Source organism: Mobula birostris, chromosome 5 (assembly GCF_030028105.1).
Source record: "Mobula birostris isolate sMobBir1 chromosome 5, sMobBir1.hap1, whole genome shotgun sequence".
Taxonomy (NCBI): Eukaryota; Metazoa; Chordata; class Chondrichthyes; order Myliobatiformes; family Myliobatidae; genus Mobula; species Mobula birostris.
In genome coordinates, this window is record NC_092374.1 from 49,704,404 (window position 1) to 49,730,042 (window position 25,639).

General features: G+C 41.1%; 1 protein-coding gene across 10 annotated transcripts in view; it reads right to left on the reverse strand.

Moving 5' to 3' along the window:
- LOC140197686 (receptor-type tyrosine-protein phosphatase delta) overlaps positions 1-25,639 on the reverse strand; it is a 606,878-nt gene that overhangs the window by 106,282 nt on the left and 474,957 nt on the right. For all 10 annotated transcript variants that reach the window (XM_072258000.1, XM_072258002.1, XM_072257999.1 and 7 more), the window contains 3 exons: positions 12,965-13,177; positions 5,834-5,994; positions 2,469-2,581 (listed from right to left, as the gene is read on the reverse strand). In XM_072258000.1, coding sequence (XP_072114101.1) covers positions 2,469-2,581; positions 5,834-5,994; positions 12,965-13,177 — 487 coding nt within the window. The remainder of the gene's footprint in view (positions 1-2,468; positions 2,582-5,833; positions 5,995-12,964; positions 13,178-25,639) is intronic.

Here is a 25,639-nt window from a genome sequence, read left to right on the forward strand (position 1 = left end):
GTTTACTGTATTTGACTTACATTTTCACCAACTTTTGAGTTCACAATATGGACATATTACATTTAAGTCGACATCGAATTGCAGAAATCTGCCCTCCCAGCTGTAAACTGGTTTGGGAGCAGAAATCAGGAAAAAAAAATTCCCAAAGGAAATCAATATTTATGTTTCTGCTTCTCTATCAAAGAAAAAAAGAGCATTCCCAATTTTTGTTAAACTGGGAATATGAGGTCGCTTGAGGGTTATTTCAAACAAGCTGGTTAGTGGTTAGTTTGCTGAACCTGACACTGACCATGCATCACAAGCATGCAATAGACATCATGCAAAACATCAGGCCTGCAAAAAAGAATGATTATTCCTTTACTTCTTCATTGAAAAACATTTGCAGTTTGAACTGCCAGGGTGCTAGCAGGTGGAATACCTTTCTTTTGGGAAAAGGGAAGGAGGGAAAAGAAAGATCTGTCTCCATCAAAGTAACAATACAAATGAAGCAAAATAAGACGCTGTCTGATGCAGCATTGTCAAGTGTTAGACAGCCTCAGGAATGACACAGTGAGCACTGAGTTCAGTTCTATATGCGCTAACCTAATATGAACCGTGAAATTACACCAAAGGAAAATCACGACAAGAAAACATGATGCACTTGCAGTAAATTCCTTTTGTCACCATTTAATGGTAATGTTAACTCATCTGCAATAAGTGTGCCACTACATTTATCAAGAAGGAGAAAAAGTAATGTTGTACAATCATGTTAATATTCTGCATGGTATTTTGGTAAATCTGAATTTTGATCAGTGAAGCTTTCAGTATACTATTAATGCATGCGGTACCCATGGTTACTACTGGTAATATAATTGTGAAGTGTAGACTGATATATCTGAACATAGATCTAAAAAAAAGGTAGTATTCCTTAATAACTTCTCCTTCTTGTTCCCAATTTTTGTGGATAATTAATGTTGAATTATGTGTGACCTGCACATTCCAGAAACTTGGCAAACTGTTCCTTACAATGCTTTCTCAATAGAAACAGATTCACTTGTGAGCAGTCAGTTAGATCTGGATTAACCCAGGGGTCACCTCTCATTCACTCTAATATTCACTTCTTGCTGGAGGGTGCATGTCTATCAAATGCAAGTTTCCCTCTTAGCTTCTTTTTTTCACTTTTATGGATCTTTCGTTGAAGGTGCTATTATTGATTGTCATGGTTGCTAATTGCATAAGGTCATTTTCTTCAGACTGAAGGTGAGTATCACTTAAAGTGGGTCCTGTGGAAATTAATGAGATCAGGTTCAAAACTGGTGACTTGGCTTTATCTCTACTGCTTAATACCTGATTAAATTAGTTTTTCTATTGGTGTTATACATAATGAATATACCTCGTCAAAATGTGCATCGGAACCAATCAATTTAGTACTGTGGATTGTAAATGTCTACAATTATTGGTTTAGTGAAAGCATCTTCAAAAAGAACACTGTATAAAAGTACATACTCTAATCGATGGTGAAACAACCCCTTGTTCAAATCTTTTCACAGGTCCAATGAAAAATACCCCTTTCTTTGCTTTAAACTACTCCTTAATAATGGAGAGAACTTTTAAATTAATTTATTTACATTAGTTGTTGTTGCTTTATTTCAATTGCATGTTGAATAATTAATTCCTTCATTGTGAAAGACTGCATTGCAGACTTGTAGACTTGTCCATGATGTCTAATGCTTTAACATTTGGCCTCAGCCATGAGGGCACTTGACTTCTCAGAGTTAAGATGATGAGTGAGCCACTGGGTGATACAGTGAAGAACCCAACTCCACTTTACAGAAACTCGCTGCAGTCTTGCTTAATCTTGCAACATTCAAATCCAGAAAGGACAATAGAGAAAAGGTACAGGTAGATGACTTGGTCATGCTTGTTTCTTATCTCTCCCCCTCCCCCCCACACTGTTCCTTTACAGAATGAAGTCACAACAGGTAACACACTTCAAATTAAATTAAATTTAATTAATATTAAATTTTTAATTTTAATGATTGGGGAAAAATACCAGAAATGTATTACTTCAGATTGAAAATGCTGTCTTCTTAGAAGAATGATAACTGGCAGAAAAAGTTGCAAACAATTTAGAGGCTGTTTATTCCCGAGGACTGCGAGATGATCTTAAAAAAAATCTTCATTCAAGATGTATCAGCAACAGGAGGCAGAGATTTGGTGTGGTATTGAGTAATTATGGAAGGATATACCAATATGCTATAACATAAGAAGTAAAGATAATTTGCTTGCCATCTGTTTTTCTTATTGGAAGTTCTTCCCTGACCTACCAAACACATGTGACTTTGAGCAAATGCAGAGAAAAGTCAATAATACAATTTACAGGCACATTTCACAACAACCCTCTACTTCCAATCCTTATTCAATCTCACCAAATAAACAAAGGCAACACAAACCTCCCACGCTTGGACTAAAACACTTCCGAATCTCACCTGGAGTTTGGAAATTAAGTCGTCTTAGTTCGACTGGGTCTGTGGGGTGGTGGGAAGGTAATTCCTTGCTGTTGGGAATACTGCTTTTCCTTGAGTCAGACTCTGTCCTTTTCCTACAAGGAAAACATTGTTGTTAGTGACTACAGAAACAAACTGAGATCCTTTCAGTTAATTAGCAGAGAGATCCAATCTGCCTATGAGTGCTACCCAAAGCTTTCAAAGATAGTGTCTCTTAGCTGGATGGTGGGGCTTCATTTATCACCCCAGAGACTTTAATTGGAGAGCCAAACTCCTCTTCAAGCTAAGAGATATAACTATCACAAAATGCACTATTTCCAAGTCAGGATATCAGGTCAATACTGAACACTGCAAAAGCAGACCACCTGCTCATGATCACACGATTATTCCATGGGTTGGCTGTTTAAAAAAAAGAATTGCTGACTCATTTCACATTTCTTACATTAGTAATAATTCAAAATCACTCTGAGTTTGGGTTTAACTGCAGTAGTGGAAAAGGTATTCAAATGCAAGAAACTTACTCTTTTGCTTGGCTTAATAATTACTGCAGCACCATGTTCTCAATTTCTCTGCTTTGCTCCATGGGGAATATCTGCTTCCACATATTAAAGTGTTTTTTCTCCATTTTCTCCCTCTACATCAAATGGAGCTTGTGGGCATTTACATTACACACATAGGTATCATTTAAATTCAATTATATTCCCCATTCATAGTCTACCAACAACTTCCTTCCCACTGGCACGATCATTCAAGCAATACCTTTAAATATCTCACAAAATCAGAAAATGGGCTTTACCTACACTTTCTATTGGAAATGTGGTTATAAAAGGACCATTCCTTCTAATATGTAATCACATTTTTTCCCAGATAACTTCATCGCAACTTCTGATAGATTATAAAAGCTGTGAGGGAAAAGACTTCGGGAGAAGAGATTGCACGCTGCAGAAAATGATAAAAGAGACGAACTAAAAGTGTTCCGCATGGCAAGTCGCATTATCACACTGCAGTTCTGAAACCACAAGGTCACATGGGCTCAGATTGCTGGAGGCCGTTATTAATAAAGTGCATGCCTCTGTGAATGATGGAAATCATTTCACACAACTTCAGCATATAAACTGAGGTAATATTTGTGGCTACAACAACAGGCCTACCATAGCTGACGTCAGAAGGCCATAAGAGATTTTTGTTCTCCCACAATCAGTGCAGATATTTGCTCAGGCTGTTTTCTTATGGATAGCCATAGTAAATATTTATTTATTTAGTTAAATAGCACTGAGTAGGCCCTGTCTAGTCCTTCAAGCTACACCACCCCAGCAACCCCCATCCCCGACAAACCCAATTAACCCTAACCTAATCTTGGGACTATTTACAATGACCAATTAAACTACCCGATAAAGGTTTGGATTGTGTGAGGAAACTGGAGGACCCGGAGGAACAGTAGGAGTTGATAATATCTTATTTTCAGACAAAAGGCCTTTATTCAGATCATCGATAATGATCATTACTTGCAATGTTTTCAACAGTTTTGTGGGGGATGGAGGGGAGAAGCGAGAGCACATTTTCCCTGTTCCTCCAGGTTCACTACCCTCTGTTCCACACACAGAAACCAGCAGCACACCTTTTCGAAAAGCCACATCTTTGCTTACCTGTCAGGTTTGCTGTCCAATTGAAAAGCAAGAGGAATGAGAACAAAGGTCAGTACATTAGCTTCCCTTTCAGACAGCGATAGCTATGGCAACACTGCAGATGTCTGACTGGCATGGAACATGTTACTTAACATGCAAATTAAGCAGTGACAGTTCATCAGTGCAGTTAATGCTTTCTAATAGCAGTATAATGAAGGGCTAAAGGTCAGGCCAAGAAAACAGCAACACGCGTGCTTCAACAGAAATACATTTCAGTTCTAATGTCACTTTCACTTATGGTCAGATTACACTGAGATGCCACATTTAATTACTGTTCTGGTGAGGTGGTGATTGTACATTTTGGTATTTTTGAATGTTTACCAATCATTGGTCTCGGAGAAATTTAATATGTTGAATGAGGGCTATGCCTACAATGCAGAGGGAAACAACAAAGCTGCTAGTTAAGAGTCAGCCTATAGAAGCAAAATTGTTTGATGGGCAATGGAACTGAAACATGCACAGAAAATAATGATTGCAGAAGCTGGAGCTGGAGACATCAAAGAGCTTTTACCGAGAGCTCCAAACCAGCGTGATTCCATTAAGGGATGAGAGGGCATTTCATCTGACAGTATGTGGCTGGAAGATGTGGACTACTTCCCGAGTAACGGGTCAGCTTTTAGTCAGCGACTGCAGCTTAACAGCAAGCTGTACGTTTGTTGGTTTTGACAATCAAACTGCTTGACGCAATGTGAACTGCATGGACCACTCCTCTCGCCTGATGCTTCACTGTAATTTATATGTAGTAGAGTCAAATAGGTGGATTGAATCTGAACTGGCCCCCATGATTAGAGGGAGAACTACTGGGAAACAGGCAATTCTTTGTCTTTGAAGTGGCAATAGGATCTGTTACTTGCTTTAATTGAATTCTTATCCTTGTTCAGTATCTTTTAAAATTGCATACAACACAGAACAGAGACATTGAACAGTACATCGCAGGAAGAGACTTTTCAGCCCAAGATGTCGTGCTGAGCTTATTAAAATGACAAATAAATGCCTAACTAATTCCTTCAGCCTGCTCAACATCATTCATGTCCCTCCATTCTCTGCACATCCATGTGTCTCTCTAAGAGCCTCTTAAATTCCTCCCTTGTATTTTCTTTCATGACCATCTCTGCAGTGTGTTCTAGGCATGCACCACTCTCTGTGTAAAAAACATGCCCTGCACATCTGTTTTGGACTCATCCCCTCTCACCTAAAATGCATGCCCTTTCATATTACACATTTTGACCCAGGGATAAAGATACTGCCTCCCCAGCCTATCTATGTCTCTCATAATCTTATAGACTTCTATCAGGTCGTCCCTTGCCTCTGCCACTGCGGAGAAAACATCTCAAGTTTGTCTAACCTCTCCTCACTGAAACATCTCACGAGAAACACACTTTAGAAGGTATTTTTTAGGTGTGGACAAGTGTTTCCGACTCAGGAGAGTGGAGAAACCAGAGTGACCACATGATCCTTCCCAATTGTTTTTTTCCAATGTTTCAGTTGAGATGTTTCTCTTATTGGTTATTTCAATGATTGCAAAGTCTTTATTGAACTCACTAAACATGTCAATAGGATTGCAGCCATAAACACACAATCATATGCAAGGATGTCCTTCCCCACTATCACTGCAACAAAAATATCAGACAATGCCTGATACGACAGCTCCGGTTACTTTACCTCTTATAGAGAAGGATTGCAATGACAATGCAGATGATGAACACGACAGCCAAGACAGGGCCAACCACCCAAATCAATCCTTCTTCTTCATCTGTAATGGGCTGAGGATCAAGGTCTGCTGACAGCACTGGGTCGGAGTAAGGGCTTGTTGCATACATCATCTGGAACAAGAACATCACCAAAGTTGAGGAACTGGAAGAGAAGCTACTTTATCAACAAAATTAAAACAAAAACAAGGAATAGATTGAAATAAATGTTTGTGCAGGAATTTGCACTGCAAATTTAGACTTGTAAAAGTACCATAACTGCTGATTCCCTAACCCTTTGTTCAACCACAAATGGAAATTGGACATTCATTAGTGGGCTCATTATAACATAAGGGACTTACCATGATACTTACAATCCAACAGTCATAAGAGGAAGGTAGGACCATGTAGACTTATCACTCAGTGCTATGAGAGGTCAAGAATGGTGCACTGAAAATTGAATGTGATTTCGCTCTTCCACTCCAATACAGAGTAATAGTTTAGAACTCCAACTATTTTAAAACTGGCGCTTGTTTTTAATTTGTTCATTGCAAAGGTAGGTCACTGGAATTGCAGAATGCTGCTGTAGTCAGGACCCACATCCTTCAGCCAAGATCAAGGAAGTGGTCCTGGTTCTAGAAAGTGCAAATAATACTCCAGTTCTCAGAAAAGGAATAAATCAAACTGGGAGAGAAGCTTTTTTATTACAACAATAAAACATTTGATTTGGCCAAATATTGTGGAATGATTACAATTAGTCAACAATTCCATTAATATGCCATGTAGTTACCAGATGTCACAATCTTTTGTGTCCTAGAACTGCTGTGTTTTTATCTCTGCTGTTTGATCTCTCTTGATTATGAACCATAAATGAACAATTTTCATCCATTTCATTCCAAAAATCTTATTTTTGTTTCACAACATTCCAAGATTTAATGAAATGTAAAGTAAATTATATGTCACCTACAGTGGGAAGAATCTTCCGTCTGTTTAAAAGACATTGGACTCATTAGATATGTCAGCAGTATGGCAGCTGCCACCATACTCATAACAAATGCTGCTCTGTAAGTCTATCTTTCCCCTCTGTCACTGCAACAAAAACACTAATGAAGTTATGGAATTGCAGGCTTTGAGGACATTGTCCCCACTTGCACTTTATAATGCCAGAAACTTAATTTGAGAGAATGTCAGTTCTTTAACCATCAGAAGTAGCAGATTAAAGAACCGTACCAAAGTAGCAATAACTAGAAAGCTTGTGGAGTCTAGAGGAGCAGCATGGTTTCGGGCCTTGTGAGGTTAAAAGAACTAAAGGAAGCTCTCATAGCTTAGGAGGAGGACACATTCAAAGATGAGAAATGATCCTATAGTATGTCATTCTCTCTTGTCGATTCAGTCTCCACATGATGAAAGCAAGCTTATCAAAGTATCAAGTTGGTACTCATTACCTATGAACTGCCAAGTCAGGGCAACAATAGTGGTAAATGCAAGTAGTTTGGACCAGATGAGTATCTTGCAGAGGTGATTGAAAGGGACCCTTTGCACATTCAAATGAATTCCTGCTATACAGGAATGCCACAAGAGGATTCAAATATCTTACCAATGTTGTCCACCATTCACCTCTTTTTCTCAATACTCAGTACTCCCTTCTCCTCTTTACACTGGTCGGCTCATATTTCCATTCTGAGTTCTGATGCAGGATTTCACCCTGAAATATTGACAATTGTTTGCCCCCCACAGATGCTGCTCGACCCACTGAGTTCCAGCATCTGCAGTCCGCTGTATCTCAATTGTCTCACAGTTTGTCCTTGCTATTGAGTAATGTGTTTTCTTCAAACCTGTATCCAATTGAAACAGAATTGGCTAGACTGGGAAAAACACAACTTTCTCTACTCGAAGAGTCCGTTGACCAAATGAGCTGATCTGCACTGAGTCGGTTGCTCAAAGCCCATTGGGAATTGAGCATACGGTCCCCGTGCAAGGCTCAAAGTCACACTCAGAGGGAACACGGGAAGGAGATATCAAGCTGCTGTCCAAACACAATGAATCATCAGAAGCATGTGTATTCTGCAGATACCTAATGCTGATGAAGAAGCTAAAAAGGAAGATGGCAGCGCACATGGTCACTACAGCCTCTCCGGGTCCGACCAACGGTGCAATTGTTCATCCTTTAAGTCTTTTTCAGAATTGCAAAACACTGCTACATATTAAACCATCAAGTACTGCAGTCTACCCCACTAGCGAGTTGCTCGATAGTGGAAGAGCTGGACTTGTTATTACCTGCTACAGAGTCGGTGCGCAATCCAACAGACGGTGTGAGTGATTGTCTTGGATGTTTTCCTGTGATTGCAAGACCCTGTTGGACATTGGTAATGTAGAATACTGCAAGTCTGGCTCACTGGTGAAATCGATGGTGGAGGAGCTGCATGGCTTCAGTTTTACTGCGGCCCAGGCCCTCGTGTCTCGGGAATGCCTGTTGCAGCCATCCAAGGGCAGGAGATGTCAGAGGGGTGTAGTGCGGTAGGCTTCCACAGTGGGTTGAGGGCTGGACCCTCCTGTCAGTGCTGCCCTCTAGTGTTCACTCAGTGGAAGACAAGCTGGATTATATTCATTTGTGGCTGCACTAGCTTGATGATTGGAATGTTGCGGGCTTGCTCTTGCTGACAAGATCCCATCTACCATCAGTCTACAGGATGGGACACTCAAGAGTCTTGGGTTATATTATTTTTTTGTGTGTGACTGTATGTTTACCGCTATCGTAATTATATGTGGCTTGTGCTGTGTATGATTGTTTGCACTGTGTTTTGCACCTCAGCCCAGGAAGACGCTATTTCATCTGGTTCTATTCATGGGTGTTCATATATGGTTGAATGACAATTCAAATTAAACTTAAACTTGAATTTGAAAGAGAAAAACATAGGAACCAATAGGTTCAAAATGTTCTGTAACTGGCTTGCCAAGAAAATGATTCTAAATCCACGCATGAAACTTGTGAGAATGAGCCAGACATACACATTAAGTATTTTCTCCAAATGGTCACATATTGACATAAACACCATAGTAAACAGTGGCAATATTATATATTCACCAACCGTGGTTGTGTTGAAGGTGAATGACTGGTAGAAATAGCTGCAACATGGGTTTTCCGGAGGTATGCACTGAGTAAAGTCACCAGTGCATTTGAAACATCGAATGAATGAATGAACTTTTAAGGAATTTATTGAAGGCACTAAAGGACGTGCAATTAATTTTTTAACCTACAGAATAAAAACCGGAGGAGATTGATGGCATGGCACAGTGGCATAGTGGTAAGTACAAGGAGCTAGTGCAATGCCTTACAGCAGCAGTTGTAAGATCAGGAATTGATTCCCACCACTGGCTGTAAGGAGTTTGTACATTCTCCCAGCGACTCCAGTTTCCTTGCACATTCCAGAGACATAGGCTAGGGCTGTGAGGCATTGGCATGCTATGTTGGCATTGAAAGCATGGTAATACTTGCGGACTGCCCAGTCCAATCCTCACTGATTTGATTTGAAGCAAATGACATATTGCACTGCATGTTTCCATGTTTTGATGAACATGTGACAAATAAAACTAATCTAAAAGTATTCACACTCAATCGGCATTGACACTGTCGACTGCACAGATCGGGTTCTTTAATGCTCATGAAGTTACAGGTTTCTTTACTGAAAACAAAGAACAGGATCTTTTCTGTTGGGACTGATGAATCCAATAAGACTGATATTCTGACCTGAAATACAGTGCTGAGTGTGGCAGAGTTAAGGTCTGCTCTGGCATACGCTGAAACTAATTACACATTAAAACAATTCTGGTTGCTAAGACAACTTTTTCCATTAGTACTGAAGATTTTGCTGATGAAAATGATGAAAACTGAACACCAATGGTAAGCTGCTCTGTGAATAAAGCTGGGGAAAGTTCCAGCAACTTGCTCAAAGACTCCCTCTGAGAGTAAAAAAAATGCCTCTTTGAACTTGAAGGTAAAATGGCAATGAGGTGAACCAGGTTTGGCCTCTATTGTGGCCAAGTCTCCATGTAAATGTTGATTAAAACTACCTGATTTGCTGAACAAGAGGGCAATATGGAAATGTGTCCCCAGGATGAAAGCCACTCTGTCTATAACTTGAAAGGTTTGTGAGTGTTAATACATACTGAGAAGCCCCTGTTTGGCAATCAGCATTAGCCATGGGCTTATGTTGACTGATACTAATCAATTCCAAAATGGTAATTGTATATTCATTGGTTTAAGATTGAATAATTTAAACAATATACAAACTTCTTTTCCTTCTGAAGCATAAACGTGGAGAAGTAGAATAGGAATTTCTCTCTATATTTTTAAGACTGACGGAAGATAAAACTACAAGTAATGGCTATTTTGTTAATTTCCATTTCCCTCAATAAAGTTTAAGTTCAAAGTTCAAAGTAAATTTACTATCAAAGTACATATATGTTACCATACACTAACTTGAGATTGAGTTTCTTGCAGGTTTTTACAGGCGAAAAGAAATAAAATAGAGTTTTACTACAAACTATTGATATACAGGCATAGACTGACAAACAACCAACAGGCAAAAGAAGACAAATTCTGCAAATAAAAACGTACTGAGACCATGATGTGTAAAGAGTCCGTGAAAGTGAATCTATATATAATCGAATCAGTTCAGAGTTTTAGTGAATGAGGTTATTATGAGGAAACCTCTCGGGAGGGATGAGGATGTTCTACAAGTCTGTGGTGGCCAGTGCTATCATGTTTGCTGTTGTGTGCTGGGGCAGCAGGCTGAGGGTAGCAGACACCAACAGAATCAACAAACTCATTCGTAAGGCCAGTGATGTTGTGGGGATGGAACTGGACTCTCTCACGGTGGTGTCTGAAAAGAGGATGCTGTCTAAGTTGCATGCCATCTTGAACAATGTCTCCCATCCACGACATAATGTACTGGGTGGGCACAGGAGTACATTCAGCCAGAGACTCATTCCACCGAGATGCAGCACAGAACGTCATAGGAAGTCATTCCTGCCTGTGGCCATCAAACTTTACAAGTCCTCCCTTGGAGGGTTAGACACCCTGTGCCGATAGGCTGGTCCTGGACTTATTTCATAATTTACTGGCGTAATTTACATATTACTATTTAACTATTTATTACTATTTTCTATTACTATTCTATTACTATTTATTATTTCTATGACTATTACCATTTACTATTTACTAATAGTAACATTACTATTACTATTTATTATTTATGGTGCAACTGTAACGAAAACCAATTTCCCCTGGGACCAATAAAGTATGACAAAGATGGCGGCGCGACGACAGCACGTGCGGCCACTTCAGTGATGAATATCTGTTATTTGTCATGTAGGGGACGGTGCACAATCCTGATTTGATGGAGACAGATGTGAGAGCACAGTGGAACATCTGGAAAACTTCTGAAATGCCCGCTTCGCTGCCGCTGCTACTGTGTGGTAACCGGAATCTCCGGAGCTGAAGGCCCCGAAATCCTCGGCTTTGCGTGTTTCAGCGGCCGGGGAGAGGTCGAAGGCGCTCGGCAGAGAATGGCGCTCAGGAGGCTGGTCGGAAGCTCGGAGTTTTTTGGACGGATGGACTCAGTGTCGGCTGGGGTCGGCTGCTTCCAAGGTATCGGCAGGTTGATGGTGCCTGGAGGTTTATGGCAGGGAGTTTCTCCCTTTTGCCGCCGCTATTGGGGACTTGGGAGTCGATTGACTCAGGACTTTGAGAACTTTTTTTTACTGTGCCCATGGTCTGTTCTTTATCAAATTATGGTATTGCTTTGCACTGCTGTAACTACATGTTATAATTATGTGGTTCTGTCAGTGTTAGTCTTTGGTCTGTCTTGTTTTCTGTGATATCACTCCGGAGAAACATTGTGTCATTTCTTAATGCATGTATGCATTTCTAAATGACAATAAAAGAGGACTGAGTGTTCTCATAATCTAATCTATTAGGAGCCTGATGGTAGGAGGTTAATAACTGTTCTTGAACCTGGTGGTGTGGTAACTGTATATACAGTGGTTACATACATTGAATACAATTGCCCCAAGGTGGATGAAGAACTTTGGAGGCTTGAATCAAACATACAGATGTCCTATTCAAAGTATCCTGTCCTAATCATGTTCTTTCTTAAAAAAAAGCATAATTTATGATTTTCCAGTGAATGATGCTTATATGATGCTATGTTCCTGTGCTGCTGCAGCAAGTAAGTTTTTCATTGCATGCATGTATTGTGCATATGACAATAAACTTAACCTGCTGTGCTCCTCCAGCAGTGTGTGTATATTACTGACAATGTTATAGAGCAGAAATTCAAAAGATCACGCTTTCGAATCAATTTTCTTAAAGTCATGGTGCACCAAATTGCTTTGCTCCAAGAATACTGGCAATTCATATTTGCCAGTGGAATCTGAGTAATCATGAATGCAAGACTTCAGAAGTTATAAACAACCATGAGGATTTGGTTATGCTAATGTTAGGTAGCTTAAGATTTATAAAGTCTTCGCAAATTTAATACTTTCTTCAATTGTTTTTCTAATGAATTCTAGACAAAACCCAAAAAGTAAAACTACACATTGATATACTGTACCCATACAGGTTGTGATATACTGCACCCATACAGGTTTACCAAGAACTGCAACATTACAGTCAACTGGGCCCCACAATTAGTCTCACATTGTTTGACTTCTGCTGTGTTGAAGGCTTAGCTTGATTCTGTTATACTGAGCAAATATCAGCAGAGAAAGATTTACAAACCAAAAAGTTGTCAGCAAAATACTTCATCTAAAAATACCTTATAATTGTATCATTTTTTATGTCTTAATGTACTAAAGAGCTACAAAATAAAATTAAGCAAATCAGCATAATTGGTATAATTTCCTTACACCAATTAATCCTGACACTCTACATCTATTAATGCCTCATCCATCATAACTACTTGTTCATAGGTGCATCATGCATAATCATATTCCAATGGATTGAATTTTAAAAATTACAAAAAGAACTAAAATCACAGTTCATTTTTTAGACTACTATTATGTACTATGGACACATAACTACAATAGTTTAAACAAAACTTACAGATTCTGGACTATCGAGCACAGCTAAAATAAAGAAGACGTATTCTTGACCACTTAGGAGACGCTTATTTTCAAATCCATTGTAAAGGAGCCGATCACCAAGTGTAAACTCATTGGGTAGGACCTCAAAGTGGGCTGCAATATATGGCTTCAGTTCATTTGCATGCCTCCTTAGACGAATGCTTCGTCGTTTCCTGGTAACTTCTTTCAATAACTGTAAAAGATAAGTAGGTTCTGTTAATCATTTCAATGTGCAAAACTGCCATTCAAAATATATGATTTGCCAGAGCAATGCCAATAAGCAGAAAGCTTCTGTTTTTTCCACTGTGAGCAATTGTTTGCCAATAATACCACCAAAATGACGTCCCATATTTTCCACAATGATGAAGGTAGAACAGTAGATATAGTGTATATGGATTTCAGCAGGTCATTTGATAAGGCTTATTGAGAAAGTAAGGAGGCATGGGATCCAAGGGGACATTGCTTTGTGGATCCAGAACTGGCTTGCCCACAGAAAGCAAAGAGTGGTTGTAGATGGGTCATAGGCAAAGAGTGGTTGTAGACGGGTCATATTCTGCATGGAGGTTGGTCACCAGTGGTGTGCCTCAGGGATCTGCTCTGGGACCCTTCCTCTTCATGATTTTTATAAATGACCTGGATGAGGAAGTGGAGGGATGGGTTAGTAAGTTTGCGGATGACACAAAGGTTGGAGGTGTTGTAGATAGTGTGGAGGGCTGTCAGAAGTTATAGCAGGACATTGATAGGATGCAAAACTGGGCTGAGAAGTGGCAGATGGAGTTCAACCCAAATAAGTGTGAAATGGTTCATTTTGGTAGGTCAAGTATGATGGCAGAATATAGTATTAGTGGTAAGACTCTTGGCAGTGTCTTATGGATAAGTCTTTTATGCGGATCAGAGGGATCTTGGGGTCTGAGTCCATAGGACACTCAAAGCAGCTGCGCAGGTTGACTCTGTGGTTAAGAAGGCATATGGTGTATTGGCCTTCATCAATCGTGGAATTGAATTTAGGAGCTCAGAGGTAATGTTGCAGCTATATAGGACCCTGGTCAGACCACACTTGGAGTACTGTGCTTAGTTCTGGTCGCCTCACTACAGGAAGGATGTGGAAGCCATAGAAAGGGTGCAGAGGAGATTTACAAGGATATTGGGAGCATGCCTTATCAGAATAGGTTGAGTGAACTTGGCCTTTTCTCCTTGGAGCAACAGAGGATGAGAGGCCACCTGATAGAGGTGTATAAGATGATGAGAAGCATTGATCGTGTGGATAGTCAGAGGCTTTTTCCCAGGGCTGAAATGGTTGCCACAAGAGGACACAGGTTTAAGGTGCTGGGGACTAAGTACAGAGGAGATGTCAGGGGTAAGTTTTTTACTCAGAAAGTGATCAGTGCGTGGAATGGGCTGCCGGCAACGGTGGTGGAGGCAGATACGATAGGGTCTTTTAAGAGATTTTTAGATAGGTACATGGAGCTTAGTAAAATAGAGGGCAATAGGTAAGCCTAGTAATTTCTAAGGTAGGCACATGTTCAGCACAACTGTGTGGGCCGAAAGGCCTGTATTGTGCTGTAAGTTTTTTATGTTTCTATGTTTTTTAAAATGGACAATCAGCGAACAGGATAGCTTGTAAATGTGTAGCTTTTTGGCTTGTGGCGAGGCATCTGGAAAGAAATGGATCCATCTGGCAAATGCAGCATGGATTCAGCAAAGGCAGGTCCTGTTTGACAAACCTACTGGAGTTCTTTGAGGATATAATGAGCACAATGGATAGAGGGGAACAGATGGACATTATTTACTTGGGATTTCCAGAAGGCGTTCGATGAAGTGCCGCATAAAAGACTTATCCATAACATAAGGTTGCACAGAGTTGGGGATGATGTATTAGCATGGATAGAGGATTAGCTTACTAATAGAAAGCAGAGGGTTGGGATACATGGGTGTTACTCTGGTTGGTTATCAGCGGTGAGCGGTGTGCCACAGGGGGTCAGTGTTGGGCCCGCAACTGTTCACAATATACACTGACGATCTGGAAGAGGGGACTGAGTGTAGTGTACCTAAGTTTGCTGTTGATACTAAATTGAGTGGAAAAGCAAATTGTGCAGAAGATACGGTGAGTCTGCAGAGATATAGATAGGTCAATTGAGTGGACAAGATGGAGTACAATGTTGGTAAATGCGAGGCCATTTACCCTGGAAGGAAAAATAGAAGAGCAGATTATTAATTAAATGGTGAAATATTGCAGCATGCTGTTATGCTGAAGGACTTGGGAGTGCTTGTACATGAATCACAAAAGGTTGGTTTACAGGTGCTGCAGGCTACCAAGAAGGCAAATAGAATCTTGGCCTTCTTTGCTAGAGGGATTGAACTTAAGAGCAGGGAGGTTATACTGCAACTGTGCAGGGTACTGGTGAGGCCGCACCTAGGATACTGTGTGCAGTTCTGGTCTCCTTACTTGAGGAAGGGTATACTGGCTTTGATGGCATTGCAGAGGAGGTTCACCAGATGATTCCAGAGATGACAGGATTAGACCAGGAGGAGAGATTGAGTCACCCGGGACTGTACTCACTGGAATTCAGAAGAATGAGAGGAGATCATATAGAAACATATAAAATTATGAAAGGGATCGATAAGGTAGAGGCAGAAAAGTTGCTTCCACTGGTAAGTGAGACTATAACTTGGAGATACAGCCTCAAGATTCGGGGCAGTAGATTTAGGATGGAGATGAGGAGGAGCTGCTTTTCGCAGAGAGTGGTGAACCTGTGGAATTTTCTGCCCAATGAAGCAATGGAGGCTGCCTCAGTAAATATATTTAAGACAAGCTATGATAGATTTTTGCATAGTAGGGGATTTAGTGGTTATGGGGAAAAGGCAGGATGGTTGAGATAAGTCTATGGTCAGATCAGCCATGATCTTAATGAATGGCGGAGCAGGCTTGACGGGCCAGTTGGCCTGCTCCTGCTCCTATTTCTTATGTTCTTGTCTGGGAAGTTATCACCTTGCAGGGAGCACACAAAATGACAAATTACCAAGTTTAAATACAAATGTAAAATTTCTCTGCAGTCTATGCAGAAAAGGACTGCACTGAATGGTTGTTCAGTTTCCTCTCAAGGGGGCATAAGAATGCAAAGAAACAGAATCAGGTGTTGGCCACTGAGCCACTCAATATGAACATGCCTGATCTACATTTGCCTCAACTCCTCTTCTGTGCCAGTTCCCCATAACCCTCCATTCCTCTATCTTTCATATATCGAACTATCAATGAGAGACATAAGACTAAAACATATAGGAGCAGAAGTAGGCCATTCGGCCCATTGAGTCTGCTCTGCCATTCAATCATGGGCTGATCCAATTCTTCCAGTCATCCCCACTCTCCTGCTTTCACCCCATTACCTTCAATGCTCTGGCTAATCAAGAACCTATCTATCTCTGCCTTAAATACCCAGTGACTTGGGCTCCACAGCTGCTCGTGACAACAAATTCCACATATTTACCACCCTCTGACTAAAGAAATTTCTCCGCATCTCAGTTCTAAAAGGACATCCTTCAATCCTGAAGTCATGCCCTGTTGTCCTAGAATTGCCTACCATGGGAAATAACTTTGCCATATCTAATCTGTTCAGGCCTTTTAACATTCGGAATGTTTCTGTGAGATCCCCCCTCATTCTCCTGAACTCCAGGGAATACAGCCCAAGCGCTGCCAGACGTCTCTCATACAGTAACCCTTTCATTCCTGGAATCATTCTCATGAATCTTCTCTGAACCCTCTCCAATGTCAATATATCCTTTCTAAAATAAGGAGCCCAAAACTGCACACAATACTCCAAGTGTGGTCTCACGAGTGCCTTATAGAGCCTCAACATCACATCCCTGTTCTTATATGCTATACCTCTCAAAATGAATGCCAACATTGCATTCACCTCCTTCACAACTGACTCAACCTGAAGGTTAACCTTTAGGGTATCTTGCACAAAGACTCCCAAGTCCCTTTGCATCTCTGCATTTTGAATTCTCTCCCCATCTAAATAATAGTCTGCCCGTTTATCTCTTCCACCAAAGTGTGTGACTGTACGCTTTCCAACATTGTATTTCATTTGCCACTTCTTTGCCCATTCCCCTAAATTACCTAAGTCTCTCTGCAGGCTCTCTGTTTCCTCAACACTATGCGCTCCTCCACCTATTTTTGTGTTATCGGCAAATTTAGCCACAAATCCATTAATACCATAGTCCAAATCATTGACATACATCATAAAAAGCAGCAGTCCTAACACCGACCCTTGTGGAACTTCACTGGTAACTGGCAGCCAGCCAGAATAGGATCCCTTTGTTCCCACTCTCTGTGTTCTGCTGACCAGCCAATGCTCCACCCATGCTAGTAACTTCTCGGTAATTCCATGGGCTCTTATCTTGCTAAGCAGCCTCATGTGCGGCACCTTGTCAAAGGCCTTCTGAAACTCCAAGTGCACCACGTCTACTGTATCTCCTTTGTCTACCCTGATTGCAATTTCCTCAAAGAATTGCAGTTAGTTCGTCAGGCAGGATTTTCCTTCCAGGAAACTATGCTGGCTTTGGCCTAACTTGTCATATGCCTCCAAGTACTCCGTAATCTCATCCCTAATAATTGTTTCCAACAATTTCCCAACCACAGGTGTCAGGCTAACTGCTCTATAGTTTCCTTTCTGCTGCCTTCCACCCTTCTTAAATAGCAGAGAAACTTCTGCAATTTTCCAGTCATTCGGTACAATGCCAGAATTTATCAATTCTTGAAAGATCATCGTTAATGCCTCCGTAATCTCTCCAGCTACTTCCTTCAGAACTCGAGGGTGCATTCCATCAGGTCCAGGAGATTCATCCACCCTTAGACCATTAAGCTTCCTGAGCACCTTCTCAGTCGTTACCTTCACTGCACAAACTTCACTTTCCTGACATTCCTGAATGTCCAGTATACAGCAGATGTCTTCCACTGTGAAGACTAATGCAAAACATGCTTTCAGTTCCTCTGCCATCTTTGTATCTCTCATTACAATATCTTCAGCGTCATTTTGTATTGGTCCTATATCTACCCTCGACTCTCCTTTACCTTTTATATATACTTAAAAAAGCTTTTAGTATCTTTTTTGATATTAGTCGCCAGCTTCCTCTCATAATTCATCTTTTCCTTCCGAATGACCTTCTTAGTTTCCTTCTGCAAGTTTTCAAAAGCTCCCTAATCCTCGATCTTCCCACTAGCTCTGGCTTCCTTGCATGCCCTCTCTTTTGCTTTTACTTTGGTTCTGACTTGACTTGTCAGCCACAGTAATGTCCTTCTTCCCTTTGAAAATTTCTTTTTATTTGTAATATACCTGTCTTGTGCTTCCCTCATTTTTCACAGAAACTCCAGCCATTGCTTCTCTGCAGTCTTTCCTGCAAATGTCCCTTTCCAGTCAACTTTGGCCTGTTCCCCTCTCATGCCATTGTAATTTCCTTCAGTCCACTGAAATACCGACACATTGGATTTTATTTTTTCCCTGTCAAATTTCAATGAGAACTCAATCATATTATGATCACTGTTCCTTAACCTTAAGCTCTCATATCACCTCTGGATCATTGCACAACACCCAATGCAGCACAGCCGATCCCCTAGTGGGCTCAACAACAAGCTGTTCTAAAAAGCCATCCCTTAGACATTCTACAAATTCTCTCTCTTGAGGTCCAGTGCTGACCTGGTTTTTCCCAATCCACTTTCATGTTAAAATCCTCAATGATTATCCTGACATTGCCTTTCTGATACACCTTTTCTATCTCCTGCTGTAATTTGTAATCCACATCCCGGCTGCTGTTTGGAGGCCTGTATACAACGCCATTATGGTCCTTTCACCCCTGCCATTTCTTAACTCAACCCATAGAGTCTCTACACCTTCCAATCCTACATCATCTATGTCATCTCTTTCTCATTACATCTGAGTAATGGAAGTCAGGCACATCTATAGGACCAGGCTACCTGGATGACGTTAAATAACAATTCCAGTAGCTTTAATAATAAAAAAAAGCTCGCTGTGTAGCAGAAGAATTTCATTACTTAGTCACCTAAGGAAGGAATAGGGTGAAAGCCATAATTATTTAAGAAGGTTTTAAGTAAAGTTGGAAAGGAGCAAAGAAAGGCAAAGGCAGAGTGATGAAGAGGTTTAGGAGGAAGATCAAGACCCCGGCAGACAAGGACACAAACACTGACAATGAATGCGTAATTTCTGGGAATAATTAAAGGGTTAGTACTGGTAGTGAACCAATATAACAGAGAACGGTCGAGGTAAGGGGTTAATGAGGTTGGAGAAAATTGCAGTGAAGGAATCAAGTGAGACTACATAAGGACTTAAATACAAGGATGGAAACCTTAATACTGAGGCACTGCAAACCAGGTGGTGATTTAAATCATCAAGGAATGGGGGAATATGAGATACAGTACAGGAATTAGAAAATGAATGGTAATGATGCAGCCAATTCATTAACATTATTAGTTTTTTAAAAATTTATTGTAGAACATTTCCTTGACAGGAGTCATGTACGTATATATTCGAACTGCGGCTTCTCTGCTATCTTATCAAATCATACCAGTCAACATCTTTGCGAAATGAAGAGAGTGAAGAATTCAAAAATGTGAGTGGTTATTTTTACTATTAATATCCCATGCAGAGATTGTAATTGGAGCATGTGATCACAGAATATTACAGACACCAATACATTTGTAGCAGAAGTGAAAGGGAACAAAGTTACAAAGTTGCAAACATTAACTACCAGCATTTCCTCAAAGCTCACTGTAGAAATTCCTTACTTTGAGGGGGTAGTCTTCAGAAAAAACACACTTTACCTTTTAACTCAGTTGCAATGCCGTTCTCTAGCTCAGCGAGAAAAAATTAAAACTCATAAACTAATGGAATGAATGTTCAATAAATTGCAGTGTGTTTGCCCATAATATTTGCTCATGTTCTAGCGATCCCCATTATTGTTTAAAGATGTGAAAATCAGTTCCAGCCTTCACATACACTTCTACTTCCTTAAACTATTTTTTATTTACAAAATAAGCACTTTGTTGTTTAGTGCAGTTGAAGACTGTGAAGCATTCTATTGCTTCTGAGCATCAGATATGGGTCGCTGTGATTCATTACTTTCCTTTCATTCCGATACACTGTCATAACTACTGGGGCGGGGGGAACAATCTTGGAATTTATATGAGACATCTATGACAAAGAGTCTCTGACCTGAAATATAACCTGTTTTCTTTCTTCTACAGACACTGCTTGAACCATTGAATGCTTCCAGCTATTCCTATTTTCACTTGCCGCTATTTGCACTCTAGACTGTGTAATAGTAACTGCAGGAACAGCAAAGAAAGCCACAGATACTGCAATGGCAGAGAGCTGATTGTTGCTGCTGGCAAGTTCAAAAGGCAAAAATGATCTTATGGTCAAATTAGAAACCGGGTACCCAAATAGGTGAGAAGGAAGGTCAGAGAAGCAGAGTAGACTCAGACTTTTCCCCAGTAGATGGACAATATAGAACAACTCTTCATGGAAGTAACATTATTGTTATTTATTGAGGTCCCAGAGATTATCACAGGGCAGAGGAGGAGGATTCCCACGAACATGAAGGCAGGTTTGGTGGTGATGTTGCAGTGGACACATAGGATATTGATGGGTATACTAGGCCCACATACCACAGAGCAGATCCCTTATTACAATATTATAAAATCTTGAAGCGACACTTTAATCCATCAACCTTATAAACTGCTGAGAGAATTCAAGCAGATTGAGTTAATGTGGGGGAGGGAGAGGGTTGACGGAGTATGTAGGTTGGCCACGATTGAGTTGGCAATGACACCTGGTCTCCCTCTCAGCCTAGACACATAGGCTCAGTGGGAAACAACAGACCAACGCTCAAGTACAGCAGGCTGCTGTTCACAGGGATGGAGAAGGCAGGGGGCCTCGCATTAAATAGCACTAGAAATACCCAATCAGGTTGCCTGTTCAAGAGGGCCTGATTCTACAGCAGCACAGAATAGGACACAATGGGACTCTAAGGTGAAACTCCTTCAAGAAGCCACATACATAAGTTGTCATATATCTTGGAAACAGATGGTAAATCTTGGAATGGTTTGGCCATGATATTGCATATTTGGTAAAATTTAAAAAAAGGATGGAAATAGGTTAGTCCTGACGAAGGGTCTCAGCCTGAAACGTCGACTGTACCTCTTCCTAGAGATGCTGCCTGGCCTGCTGCATTCACCAGCAACTTTGATGTGTGTTACTAGAAACAGGAATGCTATTCACACAGTCTTTTAACAAAGCTGATACCCAGACTGTTACAATGAGTGAGCAACTACTAAATATGTGGCGAAAATGCATGAAAACGAAGGGCCCAAAATAAAGGAACTTCAAGGTGTTTACTGATGTGCCACCTATATGGCATAATTGTTATTATAGCTATTAACAAAATTATTAAAGGTTTGTGCAAACTGAAGTTTTATTCAAAGTATTTAAAGTATTGGAGATAATTACATTAATGCAGCTAGTATAGAGGAAGAATGCCAGAAAAAATGCATGAGACTTCTATTGAGAGCTTTTTACCCCAAGCACTGCTGCCTACAATGAACACAGAAGAGCTGTATTGCAGAATCAGAATGTTTATCATCACTGACTTAAATTGTGAAATTTGACGTTTTGCAGCAGCAGCACAAGGACATAAAAGTTACCATAAATTACAAAATTAAGTTAGTAATGCAAAAAAAAAGAATGACAAGGTAGTTTACATGGGCTGTTCAGAAATCTCTTGGCAGAGGGGAGGATACTGTTCCTGAATCATTGAATGTGGGACTTCAGGCTCCTGTATAAGGTGCAAAGATGATTGTAGCCAGGAAGATGAAGAAAATGTGTAAATAGTGTTTGGCAAAACAGAACTATGTTTATATATTTTGGTTAAAAATAGCTGTTTCTATACGTTGTAAGAATAGATGCCACAATTCAATGGCTTACAATATGAATAGTTTTATTATTTGCGTTTAAAAAGGAAACAGTATAGTATTGATGAGTGTGAGTGTATGTTGAAACTTTTTAAACCACCGGTGAAGACACACTTTCAATACTGTGAGCAGGTTTGGGCTCCTTATCTTAGAAAAGGCATGCTGTGCTAAAACTGGAAAGAGTTCAAAGGAATTCATGAAAATGATTCCAGGATTGAGTAGCTTGTCATATGAAGAGCATTTTATGGCTCTGGGCCTGTACTCACTGGAATTCAGAAGAATGAGGGGTGATCTCATTGAAACCTATCGAATGGTGAAAGGCCTTGATAGAGTGGATATGGAGAGGATGTTTCCAATGGTGGAAGAGTTTAATACTAGAGGACCCAGCCTCAGAATAGAGGGGTGTCCTTTTAGAATGGAGATAAGGAGGAATTTCTTTAGCCAGAGAGTGGTAAGTCTGAGGAATTCTTTGCCACAGGCAGCTGTGGAGGCCATGTCTTTATGTATATTTAAGGCAGAAATTGCTAGATTTTTGATAGGTTAGGGAATGACGGGATATGGGGAGAAGGTAGGAGACTGGAGCTGAGAGAAAAATTGGATCAGCCATGATGAAATGGCGGAGCAGACTCAATGGGCCAAATGGCCTAATTCTATATCTTATGGTCTTATGTTTAAAAATTGAGTGTACCACATAATAGGACATTAGTGCACAGTTGTATCAAAAACTACATCCATTATAGAACAACTGTCTTCAATAAATAATACCCTGCCTTTGACTCTGTTGGGTCTAAGTAACACCAGCACTTGCAGTAACACCAAAGAAATTGTCAGGCGAAAGTTTCCCTTATACTTAATGGCATCTTTCAATGGGGACTTTGAATTGTGCACTTTCCATCACATACCACTTAAAGTAATAAAAGCATGTGTAGCTTCATGACCTATTTGAGTCTGGTGTGCTGGCAAAGAACAGAGCAAACTGAAATAACTGATGCTTTAGGAGGAGCTAATAAGGAGGAGTGAATCCTGATGTTGCGGAGAAAGGATTGCAGCATGACACAATCCATCAGGTTGCTCCAAACCAAAAGTGATAATCATATACTGTAATGCAAACTGATGTACATTGACAGCAGGGAACTTCTTCCACTCCACTCCCAATGAGATGTGAGTCATCGTCATGTGTTCTTTTTCCTTTGACCTCTTTGTAACTGGAGCAAGGCACTTACTGTAGATCTAAAAGTAAATGAAACATTGGCACAGTGATCTAGACTTTGGAATGTTCAATGATGGAGTATTTGATGGTTTTGCCCTAGGTTACCATTTTTAGCACAGAATAGTAAATACGATTTCTCCTTTAGCCAGAACCAGCAAATTCGCAATCCAAAACTGCTAGTCAATGCACCAAAAAAATAACTGCAAGGTATAATGAGAAAGTTTTTTTTTATCGTTTCACATGCTATAATCTGCCCTCACTGGAGAAAATAAAGTTGTATGGAGTTGCGACTGAAGTACTTAAAATGATAAATGATGTCCATGATGTAAATATTATGTAATTTACTGGAGGACAAAATTAATAAGCTTCAAAGTATGTATGCAGTATACAGCCCTGAGTTTCATCTTCCGACAGACAGCCATGAAACAAAGAGACAGCATGGAACCCGTTCAGAGAAAACATCAAACACCTAATGAGCAAAAAACACAGAATATCAATCACCAAACCACAAAGCCACTGAAAATGTCCGGGAATGTTCAGTTTAGTTCAGCTCAGTTCAATTTAGTGCTGTCGCAGAGCCAGTCTGCTCCAATCAAAATCACACAAAATTGCAATAAAAAGGAGCAACCAGAAACCAGAAACACATCATAACATGAACTGGAGTCCAATCCACAAATGGTATCGATTTATCGACCCAAAAACCCAGCCCCATCGAGCAAGAGGGAGAGGGAGAGGGACCAGACACACACTGGCACCTTCCTCTGGCAGCAGTGAGAGGGAGAGGGAGACAGGACACACACTGGCACCTTCCTCTGGCAGCAGTGAGAGGGAGAGGGAGACAGGACACACACTGGCACCTTCCTCTGGCAGCAGTGAGAAGGAGAGACCAGACACACACTGGCACTTTCTTCTGGCAGCATTGAGAGGGAGAGGGAGACAGGACACACACTGGCACCTTCCTCTGCTAGCAGTGAGAGAGAGAGGGAGACCGGACACACACTGGCACCTTCCTCTGGCAGTAGTGAGAGGGAAAGACCAGACACACACTGGCACCTTCCTCTGGCAGCATTGAGAGGGAGAGACCAGACACACACTGGCACCTTCCTCTGGCAGTAGTGAGAGGGAGAGACCAGACACACACTGGCACCTTCCTCTGCTAGCAGTGAGAGAGAGAGGGAGACCGGACACACACTGGCACCTTCCTCTGGCAGTAGTGAGAGGGAGAGACCAGACACACACTGGCACCTTCCTCTGCTAGCAGTGAGAGAGAGGGGGAGACCGGACACACACTGGCACCTTCCTCTGCTAGCAGTGAGAGAGAGAGGGAGACCGGACACACACTGGCACCTTCCTCTGGCAGCATTGAGAGGGAGAGGGAGACCGGACACACACTGGCACCTTCCTCTGGCAGCACTGAGAGGGAGAGGGAGACCGGACACACACTGGCACCTTCCTCTGGCAGCATTGAGAGGGAGAGGGAGACCGGACACACACTGGCACCTTCCTCTGGCAGCATTGAGAGGGAGAGACCAGACACACACTGGCACCTTCCTCTGGCAGTAGTGAGAGGGAGAGACCAGATATGCGCACTGGCACCTTCCTCTGGCAGCAGTGAGAGGGAGAGGGAGACCGAACACACACTGGCACCTTCCTCTGGCAGCAGTGAGAGGGAGAGGGAGACCGAACACACACTGGCACCTTCCTCTGGCAACATCGAGAGGGGGAGAGACCAGACACACACTGGCACCTTCCTCTGGCAGTAGTGAGAGGGAGAGGGAGACTGGTCAAACACAGGCAGCTGGTGCAGAACACCCACTCGCCTTACGCTCTCATCCTCGTTGATTTCAATCTTTTTCAATGCTTTAATTGGTGAGGCAGGCAAGAAATGGAGTCGATCATGGGCTCAAACCCCGTCTCCAGGTTTCTTGGCCTCCAGACCACAGCCTTTGCTCCTAACTTCACTGAACTCCCTCGAAGACAGTATGCTAAATAGGCTCAAAAAGACACCATTAAAATGTAAATCCCAGGTTCCAACAGTAGCAGAAACATATCCGAAAGAAGAAGAAGAAGACATGAAAGAAGCAGTTTCATGAACTGCACGTTGCCTTTGGTTGCATTGTTTGCTGGTGCCATCTTCTTCAGCAAAAAGAGATTCAAATGTCCAGCTTCCAGCATTCAGGAGAAGGAAAGTTCATTACAGTACCAAGTGAAGCAGATGTATTAAAATAAAGCAAATGAGATTTTGCACAGTGAGTTTAACTCCTAGATTCAGTTATTTTGGTTTTAGGAATTCATAATAGGAATATGCATAGGTAAAGCATGCATAATAAAGAAACCTAAGAATTAATTGCTTAGCATGTAATTGAGAAAGGGCTCTGAAAGAACTAAAGGAGATGCTAAAAGAGTGAACGTCCATAGGTAAGGCAGAAATACTAGTAAATTGGCAGAGGGAAAATAGAACA